General features: G+C 42.6%; 1 protein-coding gene across 11 annotated transcripts in view; it reads right to left on the bottom strand.

The window, feature by feature from the left end:
* phldb1b (pleckstrin homology-like domain, family B, member 1b) overlaps positions 1-18,099 on the bottom strand; it is a 97,085-nt gene that overhangs the window by 46,617 nt on the left and 32,369 nt on the right. For all 11 annotated transcript variants that reach the window (XM_083913742.1, XM_083913734.1, XM_083913738.1 and 8 more), the window contains one exon: positions 7,542-9,043. In XM_083913742.1, coding sequence (XP_083769868.1) covers positions 7,542-9,043 — 1,502 coding nt within the window. The remainder of the gene's footprint in view (positions 1-7,541; positions 9,044-18,099) is intronic.

Here is an 18,099-nt window from a genome sequence, read left to right as displayed (position 1 = left end):
ATTGGCTGGCGGATTTTCCTGACATGTGAACGTGATTCTCGCATGATCTTGGTATTTTGTGTGTGAAAATTTGGCTGCTGTGCAAGGTAGGACAGCCGTGGCCGGAGGCATACAAAGGTAAAGGGACACACAGGGCAGACTGGTTCAGGTTTTTTCTGTCGTATGATGATAAAGGCCAGAGAACTTACCTTTTAACTGCCACTAAATCAAATATCTGCCTAAGGCAAAATATTCAACCTATTCCCAACCCTGATATTTCAAGGGCAATCGCATAGAGAAAAACTGACTTGAGTCCAAAGACATTGAGTGTCTGGGAAGAGGGTTCATGTAGGCCTTAGTTAAAGATGCATTAAGCAATCTGTGACCTTTACCAACCTTCAGCAGCAGTCATTAGCCATTGCAACAACAGACCTCCTCCTCCTCCACAGGACTCTGCGGCGTCTGACCCCCACTAGCCATCACCACACATTCAAGTCAAGCCAGATAATTAGACTGGAAATCAAACAGGAGTTCTTCACAACGAGATAATGCACCACTGTGTTAAATAATCTCAAAAACCACAGTAAAAAGTAGCTAATGGTAAAGTGGTATTCCAGCTTCTTTATCAATTACTATTCTGCGTTGCTTGTTTTATCCCTCTTCTAAGGCAAAGCAGACACATACAGGTCTGCTCTGCTCATTCAAAACAATGGTGTTATCTTAACTAATGTCATAGGGAAGACAGGGTTGTCTTTAGTGGACAGAAGACTGTGTCTGTCTGCCACAGACGGAGCACGCTGTGACTGGGCTCATATGCCAAGTGTGTTTGCCAGGACAGCATGTCAGTCAGACAGCCATGTGGAGAGAGCAGCGCCAGGCTGGACAGCTTGGATCAGATGGACACAGGAAAACAGTGCTCCCTGCAGACTGCTCATTAGAGAGGGCTTTTACCTCCAGGCTTCAATTTAAGACAAATCCAATCCTGTTTAATGAGTGTTTATCATCGCCTATCATTTAACTGATATGGCTGTTGTGATCCTTTTTTAGAGATACTGCCCACATCTCATGAGTTAAAACTTACAGTGTTTTGCTTGTAAAGAGGACGTCCAAGAAGAACTAGAGATTTCCAAACGTAGCCAGGGCACATTTTGAAGCGAGCTCCAGCAGCAGGTGAGGGGGTTGTGGTTTAAGTCGACAGTAGGTTTGAATCTGAGACACTAAAGGTCTTTGCGAAAAGATAGTGATTAGTGATTTTTCCTTTTCTCTACTCCCTCAGAAGCTTCAATAATGCCTAAATTCTTCAAAAACCAAACTATCTCGTGTGTATCCAGATGTGGATCCCTGTTGTGAAAATGGTGAGGCTTCCCTGATGATCCCACATGTTCTGGATATGTCCTAGCCTTGAAAAAATACTGCAGGGACGTTTTCCAAATCCTATCCCTAATCTTCGATTCTGACCTTGAACCCAACACTCTCGCCCTTGTTGGCACCACTGGAGAGGTAGACTAACTCCAGTCCTTCACCTCTCTTTTGGCCAGAGGCGCAGTATTACTAAGATCTATTTTCCTTTTTGCTAAGTACTCCTATATCCGTGTCTGTGGTGACATTCGCGGGCTAGATGTAAATACACTGACAGTTATGCTAGGTTGACTTGTAATCAGACATCGGGAACCTCAACTTCTGAGTCAGGCTTGTAGTAAGGGTAAAGTACTGTATAATAGGAATGTGTGTGTGTGTGTGTGTGTGTTTGTAGGGGTAAGAGGGTAACATACTGTATAGGGGACGGATTGGAAGTAGAGAGGTGAATGTGTTTTCATAAAGTTTACAAAAGAGCAACAAAAATAAATATATAAATAAATCGTCAACACACAGTGACTGGGAGTGTGACTAGATGCAGGGCTCCGAAAGAACAGGCTCGCCTGCAATTACATCTTACTGCCAAAGAGGCCGCTAGAAACAAGGGATGTCAATTTTCATGGAGTACAACTTTAAATATATAGAGTTGCAGCTTGTAGATGGGGCTAGTTGGGGTGAAGGAAGACTGGGACAAGATGCCTGCATGTTGTGTTGCCATAACATGGATGTGTTCTGTTTGTGTACACACACAAATTCAACTACATTTTATCCACTTGTGGAAAATTCAATAAAAATATTGAGAAAAAATGTCTTCAATAATAATTTCAAACAGATAAGATAGTATAAGTAGGGCTGCAGTATTATTTGTTTATTGTTTGTCCCTCCACTGCTGTTGCATCATGGTGTGCTTTGTTTGAAAGTAGGGGTGTGACGAGCCCCTCAGCTCACGGACCGAGACGATACACGATACGGACAAGATTTTAACATTATTTTTGAAATTTCAGTATTTTATTCACAGGTGCGGTTGATTTTAGCAGAGAGCTGTGGCGGTGCAGGTGTCTCTGAATAGTGCTGATGTTAGCCGCGGTTTAGCCTACGGTACTTACGCAGGTAAAGTAATTCTGTGGTCTCCATGATTTTCATCGATGAAATTGATGATGATATTAACAGGAACAGTTTGGGATGATCTCACTATGATACTTAAGATTACCGTTTTATTATCATTGGAATAACTAACAGCTGCAATCATAACCCACTTAAAAATAGTCAACAATTAAACAAACAAACTGTGACATTCACAGGAGGAGCAGTTAGCAGACTCTGGCGAGCTGGTTGCCATGGAAGCAGGAGTGCTTCACTGACTCAAATGTCCTCAAACTTCACGTCCATCAGTTTGCTGATGTTATTTGCACATATTATGTTGTATGAAACCTTCAAACTTCAAACAGGTTTAGTCTGTTTCCGGTTTTGGAAAGCAAAAGTGACCAATGTTGTGACTGTACCAGCACTTTGCATTGTGGGACACACAATACAAAGCGCATACAGTATGCAGTATACAGTACTTGAAATTTTCAGCCTACGACAGATTGTGCTTGTGTGTGCATACAGCATACTACCTGCTACATTTTGACCAAACAAACTACTGTATGAGGAGGCCCTCAACTTTAATATCTGTCTGACACATCTGAATACTGTTGTAGCACACACGTTTTATCTATACATCATTATAAAATGTAAACTTGACCTGCTCAGTACACATATTATGAGCCGCATTTTCAACGGAGAAAAGGAAACAGACAGCGGTGTTACAGTAAAGAGCTCAGAGAACTGCATTATCCCAGCACACAGTACATCAGCACCACTGAATGAATCCCTGAAGTGTGCTTAGTGAGTCAAAGACAGTTCTGTCCACACTGAGCTGAACACACAACGTTAAAATAAAGGGTCTCACAGTTATGTGAGTCAGCCAGTCAAATGAGCCTTCCAACAGGAGACAACAATGTAACCTTTTGCAAACTCAAAGCACTCAGCAGCAGTCATATTAAGAACAAGCAGGAGCCAAGGATGCGTGTCCGCCGATTAGCAACAACAAATTGCATCGCACAAATGCCAAACTAGGTTCAGTCACCATTACGTAGTCACCCAGAAAGCACTAACAAGATGATTTTTACACTAAAATGTCACGTGTAGTATGTATCCACACAATTAAAATGCTTAGATAAGGTATATGGATAAGATTATTTGTTTACATTATGTGTGTTTTAGTTGTTTCTTTTAATTACTATTTTCTAATATATTGTAATATCAATACAAGTACCAGCCTCAGAAATCCAGTATCGGTCAGCCTATAGTCCACTCACTGATTCTTTCTGAACTTTCAACTGCATCTCCATCACATCTGACAGCAAAAACCATCAAAAACCAAATTATGATCTGCGTTTTCAAGTTCATAATGAACCTCCAAGCTCAGCATTAGAATTTTAATTACTATGAAATAACTATTATGAACGGACAGGGTTTGACCCATGTGTTGTTTCAAACTTTGACATATAGCAATTTAACCGGGCTGAGGCTGCCAGTTTCTATTTCTTTGCTAATATTCAATATCTTGAAATCATATTTTTTATTAAAAAAAATTCAGTATTTCTCAAAGAATTCCACTAATTAGGTTAAGAGTCAAAACACCACACCATATAGTGCAATATTTGCATAACAGATGGGGGCGTAAATCAATTATACAATGAAATTAAAGTGCATTTAAAAAACAGCGACAGGCCAATATGAGTGTGATTCACGCAAGTGCAGCAGTGAGTGTAGCTGGAGTCTCCCAGCAGCCGCCTGCTGCCCCTGAGCTGTGTGCTCCTGTTGATTTCACAATAACGCTCTTTTTCCTGAATAAACTTCTCCGACACTCACTGTTCACACAACTTTGTTTTTTGGTAATCAGTTGTGTGAATGAGTAGCAGGCTGTGTGTGAAATGATTTAAATGCAGACGCTCTGGGGCAAAGAAAAATCTGTCATGACAGTGAGTCAACTGTGACTAATTACAGGCCCTGCAGCTCCACGCCCTGCCTCCTCAAAGAGCTGCGATTCTCTGCGTTCCAACAATACAATAACATAACAGGCTGCGGAGGAACCTCCTCCGCGTCTCAGGCAGCCCTCACATGTCCCGGTGCACCTTGTTTACTTGACGTAAGTGTGTTCTTGACCTTGTGCCATGAGCTATTTGCACATATCTAAGGTCAATATTTTCCTCTGTGTGCCTACAAGTTGCACTAGTCCAAAGGTGGTTGTGGCTAAAAGCCTTTCAACGAGAACAAAAGGTTTAAGGTTTGACTGATTGGGGTATGTGAAGGCTAATATGGGAAGTAGAGAATAGCCTGCCTAATAAATCATACAGCGGAATTACAACTTGCTGCTTCTCCTACACTACCAATGTTATTGTGCGTGAAAAATCAAAATAATTGGCATACAGCAGCTTTCTTTATCAGATACCCACGACAGACAAGTTTTGTGGAAGGTCCGGTCAATCTTAGCCAGCTCTGACCACCCGCTCTTCTTCTTCTGTGCAGAGATGCAGGCTCCCCAGGGCAAAAAGCAACACGTTCAAATGCTCCTTTGTTCCAGGGGAATTAAATATGACTTGACTGCACTATAGCAGCACTTTATCATGGCTTCCATTCCAATGGTTTGCTACTTATTTAACAAGCAGATACATCTTTTTTTTATTTGGTTGTTTACTGTAATTGTCCCATGTTCTCTTGAATGTTGTGTTTGTGTTTTGGCCCTCTACTGCAAATCTAATTTCCCCTCGAGCAACAATAAAGATCTGAACTGAACATAATAAGAGAGTAAAACTTCTTACTGAACCCATCCTAATGACATCCCTTTAGGGTAGCTTGCAGGGCAACCCGCCACACCATTAGTATCAAAAATAACATTGTTTGTAAAGAATATAGAAGTAAAGCAGAATGCGTTTAAACAGAGACCAGCAGTCATGATGTTACAGGATAGCTGCTGTTGTGCGAGCTTGTGTAACTTGAGCGTTACTTTATTTGTTTTGTGGAAAAAGTGAAACATCTTTTACCACCGACAAAGACAAATTATCCATCTTCAAAAGGTATTTTCATTCTACTATCTGCCTGCAATAATAACATGTTCCTCAAGGTGAAACCAATGTTCAAATATTTCCGCGCAAACTTTTTATCAACCAAAGAATACCTATAAAGACGCAGACAACTGGTAAAAATGTTTTACTTTTGCCTGAGGAACACTATGTGACTGAATCACAGAGTGAAATAGTGAGGTCAGAAACACAAACCCCAGGATATCTCTGCCAGCCAAGACCTAACCTTAGCCCAACAGTAACAACAGATAGCAACACAGGTGTGGTTTCTCTTTGGCTCTCTAGATCTGTGGTGAGTGCCAGACCTTACACTGATTAGCTGACTGGCATCTTTTGAATAACAGAGCCTGCCAATAACTGCTAATGTCTGACGAAACAAAACAACTATTCATTTTGATATACAGGTCTTTTCCTGCGCACTCTCTTCACACAGCCCACTTCACTGTTAAGAGTTAAACACAGTCTCGTTGTATGGATCAGGCACTGCCAACACTGTTTTACTGCCATGCCTCTATAGGAGGTACCGGAACATGACCTGGTACACAGAGACAGAGGGCATGTCGTCTCAGTCTGTCCAACTGAGCTGCCTTCACTCAGCCTCACACTTTAAAAAAACACCCATTTTGTAATTACAAGCAGGGCAGACAAACCCCTCCTCACGCAGGCATAAACACATATAAAGGCTTTTTTTAAAAGACTTTGTCTCAGTAGTTTCATTCAAAGTGGCAAACAAGTTTAAGATGTCTAACGCCGCTCCCACCCCCCTTCTGTTCACTTTAGGAAACAACAAACAATACGGTTGCTATGGGCTCATCTGGTCGCCCTGTTAGCGCATGTCAACGGCAGTTTAGACAGCCGATAGCCAAGTAACAGACAGTTCACTCTGGTTACTCCTCCTCTTCCAAACAAACATGCAGATACTGCAATCCTCACACTCCTCCAGGTCCTACAGAATCAAGTCAGACCAAGCCTCCGCAAGAACATTTGCAACATTTCATTCCAAACTAGAACTCTTCTAGTGATAATACAAACTATACCGTTCTGACTGACGTGTCTGACATGCCTGAAGATCTTCACTGCACAATCTCACAGCACACTGTCAAGATGTTCTTGAGCAGTATAGTCCAAGGCTCATCAGTACCAGTATGTTCAGTACCCCTCAAAACACCAAGATATTGCTAAATCAATCAGTTCTTCCAAATTCTCTCCTTCCTGCCTGGAGTTCTGCCAATGAACGAGTTGAAATGTGTTTCGTTGACATAGGATTGCATACACAAGCCTTAGGTTATACAAAGTTTTTCAGTTATTTTAATATTCTTTAGCTGATGTGACTGATGGCCAGTGATGAACTTAACTAACAGCGCTTCTGAAAGATTTGTTCCACATAAATTTAAAAAAAAGTCCTATATGTATGCTATATATCTGAATGTCATTATTATTTTAGTAGCTTAGTATTGTATGCACCATGACAAGGTTTGTGTAGGTTTTAAGTCGCCTTTCACATTATTTTATGCCCAGTTTAATATGCAACTCAATTTTATACAATATATATGGTGGGGGTCCCTGCTCCGTCTCTCTCTCTCAGCTGAGGGATCCTTGGCCTACAAAACGTTGACCCCTGATTGAAGTCGTCAAGGAAAAACAGCTAGTCACATATGAAGATTTGCTCGCTGTTTTGTATCACCGTCAACTGAATATCCTTGGGGACATTTGGACTGTTGGTCAGACCATAACAATTAAAGCAATTAAACGTTTTGCCTGGGTCTCTACCATTTTGTGATGGCTAGTTTTTACAGCTTTTTACTTTTTATGGACTAAACAAATGACAATACAATATCTGTCTACACCTGAAAACCCCTGATAGGACCAAGAAAAGCAGGTTCAAAACACCTCTACTGTAAAACTGACCCAAAGTCATGAGTAAGAAATGGATATAAACCCTATCATATAGGGTAGATATAGTATATATCTACTTTAACCTAGAAATCAAAATGGTATAACAAGAGCATGAGTGAAATGTGTTCTTTTTAAATGTAAACTAAGTTCCAGTAGTGTCCTAGTGACGTGTTCCTGACTCACCAGTTTCTCCATTTCCTGCTCTCGAAGCCTCTCCTCCCTCTGTCGTCGGTGGTACTCCAGCAGCTCGTCCTCGTTGTCGCTGATCTCTGTGATGCTGTTCTTTCTCTCCCTCATCCCAGGGTGGGGTCTCCCTGCTGACATCTTCCTATGGGTCCTGGGGCTGGCTACGGGGGATGAGCCAGGCAGGGAGCCCAAGCTGTAAGCAGGTGACAGGGAATTCCCAAAGCTCGCCTTCCGTACTCCCGCACTGCCACCACCCCCCTCCATCATCATAGAGGTAGGCGACGGGCTGCGGGCTCGGATCCCCCTGCTGCACGTCGGGTCCTCGGATGTAGATCCGGTTTTGCGTCGGAGCCTGGGACTCTCTGGGATAAGTTTGACCAGACTTGAGGGGCTTTCTGGAGTCCTCAAAGTGGGGATTGTCCCCGGGAGTGCCCCTGGGAGTACAGGGACCCCTCTCCGAGCCATGGAGGGGCTAAGAGGCGGCAGCTCTCTCATACTGCTGTTTCCTCCACTGCCGCTGTTCAGCTCCATGTTTCTCCTAGCCATGCGAGGACTTTCAGGGGGCTGCAGTGAACGTGGATGCTGCTGGAGCGGCGATCCTTGGATGATGTGGACGATGGGGTCCAGGGGAGGCTGGAAGGCTCTGGTGTGTTGGGAAAGCTGCCTGGAGGTGTTAGAGGTTAGGGGGCAATCAGCTAGACTGGCCTGCTCTCTGAAAGGGCTGGCAGGCCTTTCCTGGAGCACTGTGGTTGTCTTGGTCCTGGGACTGGAGGGAGATGGGGATGGACAGGTAGGGAATTTTGGAGTGAGTCTTGGACTACTTGGTACAATGTTTCTACTACTGAGAGACTCACTTGAGGACAGAAGAGTCTGCCGGGGGCTCTCAGACCCATCTTGGCCTAGTCCTCTGCGGCTTAGTTTTGGGCTCGGAGGAGCTTCTGTTAAGACCTTCCTTTGCAGCCTGGGGCTTTCTTGAATCCTCTGGCCCACCCCTACGATGCTGAAGTTAGGCAGTATGGTCCGTGGCTGGGGTACAGGCGGAGGCTGGGTGCTGAAGTTGTAGCTAGAGGAGCGTACAGGCACTGGCGGCAGAGAAGAACTCTGGTCCTGGGGTCCTCCACTAGGAGACTGGCTTGTATAGCTCCCACTGCTGGCCGCGGACGGGGAGGAGAGGGGAGAGAAAGGAGGGGATGTATTCTCATAGCTGGACCCCACCGACATGGCCCCTGGGCTAGTAGGAGGGGACAGCAGATACCGCCCTCCTCCATTGACCATAGGCGACAGGGGAGAGTGAGGAATGGATTGGCCACCAGGGGGCTTTTTGCTCTCTGAGGAAGAAGGCTGGGGGTCATCCATGACTAGGGAGTCCATGATGTCCTGGAGGTCCTTCTCAATAGAGCTGACGATTGCACTGTGCTCGGACTGGACTCTCTCTCCAGGAGCTGGGGGAGACTGGGCTGGACTGGCCTGGTGATTCCCATTGACGAAGCTCTCCGTGTCTGAGGGAAAGAAGAGGGAAAACTACTGTTATTTGGCTTTGTCTTCTAAAACAAAAACACAAGGGGTACAATATAGAATACAGCTAGGCTTAGTTTCTTGTGCATGACAGTCTGAACTGGGAGTCTGAATTATCCTTGAACTGTAGAATTCAAACAAGTTCTTAGTGCGCCAGTCACTAAATGTCATAGTCAAGCCTTAACATAGACATATGTAGGAATGGCCTCTCCTTATTTGGAAGCAAACGCACCAAATACAACAAAGGTCCTTAGGCCACATTTAAAACATTAGGAGTGGGTCAAAAAATGTAGCAATTCACTGGTGCTGGGGGTCCTGATGTTGAGGGCTGAGGGCTAAGGGCTGAGGGCTAGCAATGCAAATTGTCAGTCCCACATGTGCTAGCCCACATTCCTGGTAGATTACTTAAAGTTAAAGTGTAACAGGTTCATTCTTCTGTTTACCTGGAAACTGTCAGACAAAGGATGAACAGATTTTCGCCATAATAACTTGAGAGAGTTGTGAAAAAAAACGGTCTTACAGCATTTACAATGTCATTCTTTTATGACTGCCTATACTCAGTCTTTTGTCAGAGTAATAGCTTTCCAGCAGTTCTCTTTATCACTGGCCTGAGCTCTTAAAGTACTTCCATGACTCACTCAAAGAGTGTAAAACTGAATTATCTTGGATTACCTATTATCTATGATAAGGTCTAATACAAATCTGCTGAATGAACAAAGCTTACCAATATTTCCCAAACAAAAGAGAGAGTCAAGACGGTGATAAAAACAATACAGTGCCGTGTCATTACATGCATTTTCAGGACTTCCATTTCATGTTTTTCCGTCCAGGTTGCCCACCTTGACGACTTCTGGAGGACTTTCCAGAACTAATCTTGGGTTCAAAAGGTTCACTTTCCTTCCTGGATTGTTTTGGTTGTGTTTCCGTACAGAAAATATCTAAAGAGGGTACCAGTCTGGGTTCCCATGCCAGTCAGGCTGAACCACAACATCTAATGCGTTTGATCTAGTGACCTCTCCAGAGAACTCAAAACATTTCCTGGAACGTCATGATATTTCAGATCCTGATGCGCAGATGTGAGGTGTTCAAAATCCTAATAAAATCTGTGTTTAGCAACCCAGTGTAGAAGCCGTGCACACAGGTAAGCATGAGGTCAGTGGAGAGATAAGTGGTGGGGAAAGAAGGAAGGACACAGCAGAGGAGATGAACAGGCAGACAGGCCTGTGCATTGGATAAGGATCAGGAGAAAATGTGGCTCCATAACCCAATTACTGTGTGGCCGAAAGCAACATAGGGCACTGGTGATCTAATCTTAACTGTCTCTCTCTAATGTCAGTATAGTAGATTATTACAACAGAAACGCACGGCCGCGTGGGAGTTTCACCAGCACGGCTTTGACGCAGGGATCAGAGCACGGATCAGGTTTTATTAGTGCTAAATGAAATCTGTTTGAATTGACCTGTTGTCTGTTTGAGTGGAAACATGATGATAATTGAACATGAAGATAATTGTTGCGCGGAGCCATCAGTGCAAACACTGAGAGGTAACAGAAGACAGCCGAAGAATAGAGCTCAGCTGTCAGGTCCAGTAGTGATGTCATAACATTAGATGTCATAGACCCACAAAATCACTGGGGGGGGGGGGGGCAAATGACACAAACGGAACAGAACGACGCACGAGTCAGTTTTGTCTCTTTGTAAAGGTTGATGTCAGAAAGAAGTCCCGACAGGAAACTGCTCTGAAACATAGAAGCCTCACAAATAATGCATCAGCTGTGCTTGCTCCACAGAGATGGGAACAGCTTCCTGCCCGCTCCCCTGTAATGACAATGAAGCTCTGCCTTCATGACAGCCTGACCACAATTCAACCCGATTGTATTCTCATGCAAATTTCACAACATATGCTGGGAGGTATGCGGGCTGTCACAGTAATACATCCGCACCCGTTGAGCAACGCATGAATGTCAATGTCACATCGATCTCACAGACAACAAACCGGCTTGATTCTCATACAGTCAGAATCGAGGGTGGGGGGGTGGGGTGACAAAATAAAAGCAACCGTTTGCTGAGGGAAAGCCCAAGCAATGATGTCATGGGATAAAGACTACCGCCTCGAGCGCATCATGCCAAACTTCATTTAAAGATCGGCCAATTTAATGTTGGCTGGAGTGCCTGTAAAACTGCGTGCCTGATATAATATATATACCTGAGGCATTGTCTTACATGTGAGCCCCTCTACAATTCGGCGTCACTTCAACCCCCCAGTAAGGTAGGCTCATTTGACATTCCCTAAATTACCCCTCATCAGAAGTGATGCTGTGACCACATCAGAAATGCGATTATTCTTTACGAGTAAAGGACATGTTTATTGGTCGGGTATATGCTGAATAGAGACTGTAACCCAGTGAATCGCAATGAGAAGAGCAAGTGAACATAAAAGCGAGAGATTTTTGAATGGAGTTCGGCGTGTGACCTGTTCCTGTCACTTCTCTTGCCCAAAGCTAAGCAGTAGGGTTACTCACATGAAGGAATAAAACTGCGACCCGGTCAGTTTCAGTGCGGTTCACCTGCTACATGACACACACTGAGGCCCACATCCTCCGGACACCGGTTACAGCCCGGGTTTGACGGAGCCCTGCCGTGCCTGGCTCCACACACAAAAACACACACACACACACACCGAGGGAAATAAGGAGATTCACTACCGAGGCGAGGTGATATTTCAGCCGGGGGTTGGGGTGCTAGGCACCGCTGCTGCCTACGGTACCGCTGGCGTCGAGCTGCCTAAAATGTAACATGGCATTTCCGGTCAAGACTTTCAAAATCAAATCACAACTTGATGTAAATCCCACGGTAAATCCACGTATATAAATAATTTGTGAATGTGCTGTCATTGCTAAGACAAGCAAATAATACAACTTTACATTATACTGTAATGTCCATCTCACTGTGACAGACTATGTGACAGAAGTATATTATGTCTTAGTTCAGTGGCCTATGTTAAATACCAACATTTACTCTGGGTGTAGTGATGTGAAAAGTAACAGAATACCGGCTTGCTTTTGCACTATATAATACACTTAAGACGGGCATGTCGCTCAGAAGAACGGCTGAAGCTCAAGAATCTCCTTCAATGGGAAATTGAATTATTTTGAAGGCCTAACAGCGTTACTTCCGGTGCCATGGATATTGTGACATCGCTTTTCCTTTCCACGGTGATGTGAACTACTGCGAGATTTACAGCGCTGCTTTAAAGGGTCACAGCAGTGGGGTTTATGGCTTGTCATTGTTATTGTCTCTCTAAATGCAGAGTGTGTCGGTGTTAGATGAGACGAGGGAGACAGCATCGACAAAAGATACATGTGCACAACAAACTGTGGCCCCATGCTGATGTTTTACTGTGAAAAACTACATTTATTCTACCAGCATTAAGATTGATACAGTGTCAATGGCAGCACAGCTTTTTATAACTAGGTCTGATGCATCGGAGAAAAAATAAGAGTGGAAGATGATTCCTTGAAATAAACTGTGACTCTCAAGCTGTCAATATGCAAACGTGCAATGACAGCTGAAGCCTCAACCATATTCCATTTGACCATTTGAACTTGTCAGCAAAAATCAAGCTTTTGAGGCAATTAAAACCTGTCACGGCACATTTCACAACCAGTGCTGGAGGAAGCGTTCAGATCTTTAATAACAATACTGCAATATAGAAATGCTCCATTAGAAGTAGCATTCTTCCACGAAAATGCCACATTAGTAAAAAAATATATTTTTAGTACTTATAAGGTATCAAAGGTAAAGTAAGATAAAGTTAAAGTATTCACAAAGCTGAAAATATCACTGTGCATGGTTTACTTTGACATATTATTGGATTATCATTTGTGTGTAAGCAGCATTTTACTGTGGTAGCTGCAGGTAGAGCTATTTTAAATATAGAGTGGAGATCAAAATTAAAGAACAAATTATAAATACTTGATTTATTCTGAAATTCTGTCATTTATTATCGTCCAGAATGTGATATTATATCTGATGGGGCTAAACCACTGTTGTATTAGCATGTTTTTTTAAATAACCAAGGCACTTCAACAAAAACCTTTATTTTGTGAAAAAAACAGTGATCAAAATGAGAGAACAGTAACCACTGTGTCAGAAGAGAAGATTTAAACAATGTTTTCTTCTATTTGATTCAAAAATGAACAGGAAGTGTAGAGGCCACAGCTTTGAATGACTTCAGCACATCTGCACCCACAGGACATCACTGACATTCACATAAACATGTGCATTCACTCTGCCATGTAGCTGTACAAGAGGCCCAACTCCTGCTGCAGAAAACATCCCCCAAACCATGACACTTCCTCCTCCAAATTTAAATGACTTCTTTACACACTTTGGGTTCAGTCTCTCCCCAGTCCTACGTCAAACATAATGTTTCCCATCAGACATAAGTAAACTGAACGTACTTGCATCACTGAAGTCACTCTGGACCGGTTCTCCTATGTCCACACAACAGGCTCCTCAGCAAAGGCAAGTCTAGCCTTTTTATTCTTTCTGCTGAGAGGTTTGGTCACTGCAGAGTGGGCTTTCAGTCCAAAAAGTCTTAAACAATGAGACACTGTGTGCGGAGACAGATATTTGCCCTGTTCAGCACTGAACTGGAGACCAGCTCCAGCTGCATTGTTGAACCGACTCCCCATTGAGAGTCTTCTCATAATCCTGTCCTCTCGTGCACTTGTTTTACGTGGACGACCTTTTTGAGGGACTTAAATGAATCTGTGTTCTTGTAAAGTTTCAATATTCTTGAAATCAGACTGTGAACGCCCAACCTCTCTCTGATGGCTGAGAGGGTCGTCCCTTTGGCCTTCATCTGGACAAACTGCTGTCTCAGGGTTTCAGTCTCCTTAGAGCAGCTGCCATCTTGCAAAGTAACCAGGAGAGCTGCAGATAAATAGGGTGTGTCCAACAATGAAGTCAACTGTCACCAGGTGCAGATTAACACCAATAACTGGGAGGGATCTGAAAGTGTTCTCTAATTTTGATCACTGTTTTTTTTCACAAAATTAAGGTTTTTGTTGAAGTGCCTTGGTTATTTTAAAAAAACATGCTAATACAACAGTGGTTTAGCCACAGCAGATATAATATCACATTCTGGACGATAATAAATTACAGAACTTCAGAATAAATCAAGTATTTATAATTTGTTCTCTAATTTTGATCTCCACTCTATATTTAAAATAGCTCTACCTGCAGCTACCACAGTAGAATGCTGCTTACACACAAATGATAATCCAATAATATGTAAAAGTAAACCATGCACAGTGATAATTTCAGCTTTGTGAATACTTTAACTCTATCTAACACATGCTAGCATGCACAGCTGATATGCTATCAAATTCAGGACAATAAAAATAACAGTATTTCTGAATAAATCAAGCATTATTAACTTATTGTCTAATTTTTTCTCAGCACTGTTTGAGAATATAATACATAAACACACACATAAAGTGAAGTTGTCACATTGGCAGTCAGGTGGTGTTAAATGAACCAAAGTAAAGAACTTTGGAAGGATCGGGTTAATTAGAATTTACAGTTATTATTAGCTTATCAGAGTCGGATTTATTTTTGTACAAATACAAGGAATGCATGTAATATAACTTCTGGCTGAACCTTTCCATACAAAATACAGAGTAGAAACCTAATTTGGTGGCATATTAAAGGAAAAGAGAGGTTTTCCTCAGGGATGGAAATGTGGGTTTTAACTGGTTTGGAAATGGAAAAGAAGGAAAGAAGTGCTGACTGCTTTCACTGGCAAAAACATTCTCTGTCAGTTGTCCAAAACTGTCGAGGCCCATTTTATTGATGGGCACTCGTTTTCATAGCATAATAAAAAGAACATTTGAACGTCAGAGATTCAACATGTGGTGGTGTATTCAGTCATATCATTAGCACTACTTTTTGCAGACTGTCGAGCAGCCAATGACAGATACAGGAGCCAAATCGCATGGAGATAAAGGGCTTTTATTGAAAAGGGAGGCTAACACGTATAGGGACAGTGGTGGGTGGGAGCAGGAAGGGACAGGAGGGGAACACAGAAAGGGAGGGTGCAGAGATGGTGGACAGTAGAATAGAACCGGAGGTTTATAAATAGTCTCTGAAAAAGATACTGTAACTCAAGCTGTCGGCCACTTTAAGTAAGCAGCTCAGAGCCACAAAGCCGTCTGCTGGCCAGGCAGAGGGGCACAGGAAACGTCCAATCAGCGAAGAGGTGGTAGCTGAAAGACGGCTGGCTAAAGACAACTGGTCAGTGGAGCGTCACTGACTTGGCAAAGCTCGCCAAAACCGAACAACAGACAGGTGAATGTGACCGGCATCATAAAGTAACAGTGATTCACATGCTCAAAAACAGAAACGCAGGACGAGGACATTCGATCCTGAAAAGTGCATTTTGCACAAAAGGGACATCACAATGTGTACTTTTATATCAGATATCAAATATATTTAAAGATCCCCTGCAGACATGTATCACAAATCTGTTCAGTTTGGAACAATAATGTGTGTCAGATATGCCCCCCCCCCCCACACACACACACACACACACACACACACACACACACACACAACAATTTCCATGTTAAAGTCCTTAAATAATCATTACAATCTTCCACCCACCTTCAACCAAGCGACCAAGAGGTCTAGTCAGCCAGGATTACTGAAACACCTGTGGTTGTTCAGATGTCTGGTTATTAATAAGCCTAGTATGATTTTTCATACAAATGTAATCATTTCTTTTGATGTTAGCAGAGAGGCTCTTCATTCAGGTGTGACACGTCTGCTATAAAACGCATGCAAGAAACCCAGATATTTATTGTAGGGCTGGATCCGAATACTCGAATATTTGTTTGTTGGTTAGGTCATTTTCAGTATTTGTAAATTCATTTTTTAATTAAAAAAACAGTATATATACATGTCAATATGGACCTAACTCTCTGAGGAAGGTTTCCAGTACCTCGTTGAATCTATGCCACGAAGAATTAGAGCGGTTCTGAAGGCAAAAGGGGGTCCAACCAGGTACGAGCAAGGTGTACCCAATAATGTGGCTAGTGAGCAAAATATATGTATATACATATATATGTATGTATATACACGTATTTCGCAAAACTTATTTTGCAGTTTGCATTTGTTGATAGCCTACATTGAGCACAATATATATATATATATATATATATATATATATATATATATATATATATATATATATATATATATATATATATATATATATATATATATATATATATATATTAAATTGTATTGTGAACATGTGGAAATAATAAGCTCTCTCATCCAGGGTGGCAGCGTGTGACACAGACAAGAAGCAGGTGCACAAGAGTCCAGTCACGCAGCTGTTTCTGAGTGATGTGATTTCTGATTTCCGATACGGGAATCTTATTAAAAGTATTGCTGTTGTCACATAATGTGTTTTGTTTATATATTTCTGTGACAGTCGCTGACGGTATATTTAGAACTGTAGTTTCACTTTCACACCGCTGTGTCAGACTGTCAGATTCAGCTTCTATAATGAGAATTGAAAATATGCAGGTGTAATTCAGCCACGATAAGACAAAATGTGGTAACAAATGGCCATAACAAGGTTAAAGGATGCTGATGATCCAACAGTAGCAGACAGTTGTTTTCTGGTGATTAAATTAAGAGAGAAACACAGTCTATGGCGGTACGTAATAACACACGGGGGGGCTTAGGCTCACTTCATCTTACTGCCTGGTCTGTCTCCACTGTTCACCGAGAAATACAGGTAGGTCCAGTTTCTCATTCCCCAATAATTATTCCATTATTAATAGGTACGGTGTGGTACTTGTGGTAAGTAAAACTGTAATTATAGAGGTATAAAATTTGTAGTGGAAGAAATTGTACTTTTACAGGGTACTTCTCAAGCGCCAAGGACCAGATCTACGCCAGAGTTTGAACCTTGAATCTTTACTCCATTGTGTGTATGTGTGTGTGTGTGTGTGTGTGTGTGTGTGTGTGTGTGTGTGTGTGTGTGTGTGTGTGTGTGTGTGTGTGTGTGTGTGTGTGTGTGTGTGTGTGTGTGTGTGTGTGTGTGTGTGTGTGTGTGTGTGTGTGTGTGTTGGAGACTCCAGTGCAAATGTTCCAATGCACCAAATGGTGGTCCAGTTTGCTTCATACATCCATGGTGCTACCCCAGCCAAAAGCTTTAGCACAATGAGTGGGTTCATCGCACAAACTATACATACTATACTGTACATCAGCAGGCTTCAGCCTACATGTACTATAGATTGATAGAATTGCTTTAGTTCAGGCAGAAAAGCTGGAAAAAAAAGGTATACCCCTATAGTGGGTCAACTGGGTTTAGCTGGGTTTGCCCTGCGTAATAGCTCTGGCACCAGAATTCATATACAGATAACAAGTGTAATTTCAAATCAGATATGACAGATATAGCCAGATTATCATGGGAGTGGTATAAGCAGATTTCATCTGAATGCAACTCAGGAATGCGTAATTGAGGGAAATGATACGTTTCTAAACAACGGAAGGCTTTCATTACTGGACGAGGAGGTCCACGGCAGCCAGCATGCCTGTGTGCTATACTTATCCCCCGGTGGCAGGCTGCGTCAACAGTAAAAGCAGGGCTATAACAAGATGCTATGACAGATCCCTGGTAGTAGAACTCGACAAGAAAAGGTACACTTACAGTTGTGCTGCTGCCAGGGGGAGCACTCACAACATACACACTCACACACACGTACACAGCTGAAAACTTTGCCTGGAGACGCGGAGGAATGAGATGCTCATAAAACATGCATGGTGTGAACTCCGGCACCAGATCCCAGCTGGGCACCATACAGGCTGCAGGGTTTAACGGGTGCTGCATTTTAAAGAACAGTATTCACAACAACTCTGTTATACCAGAGCTGCAAACTGGCAACTCATGCCTTCGTTTAATATAGTTCTGTCCAAAAAAGACCATTTTGGCGCCTAAAAATGATGACAAGTTTCTTTTT

This window comes from Echiichthys vipera (assembly GCF_963691815.1).
Source record: "Echiichthys vipera genome assembly, chromosome: 5".
Lineage (NCBI taxonomy): Eukaryota > Metazoa > Chordata > Actinopteri > Perciformes > Trachinidae > Echiichthys > Echiichthys vipera.
This window is presented reverse-complemented; position numbering and strand designations above follow the sequence as displayed.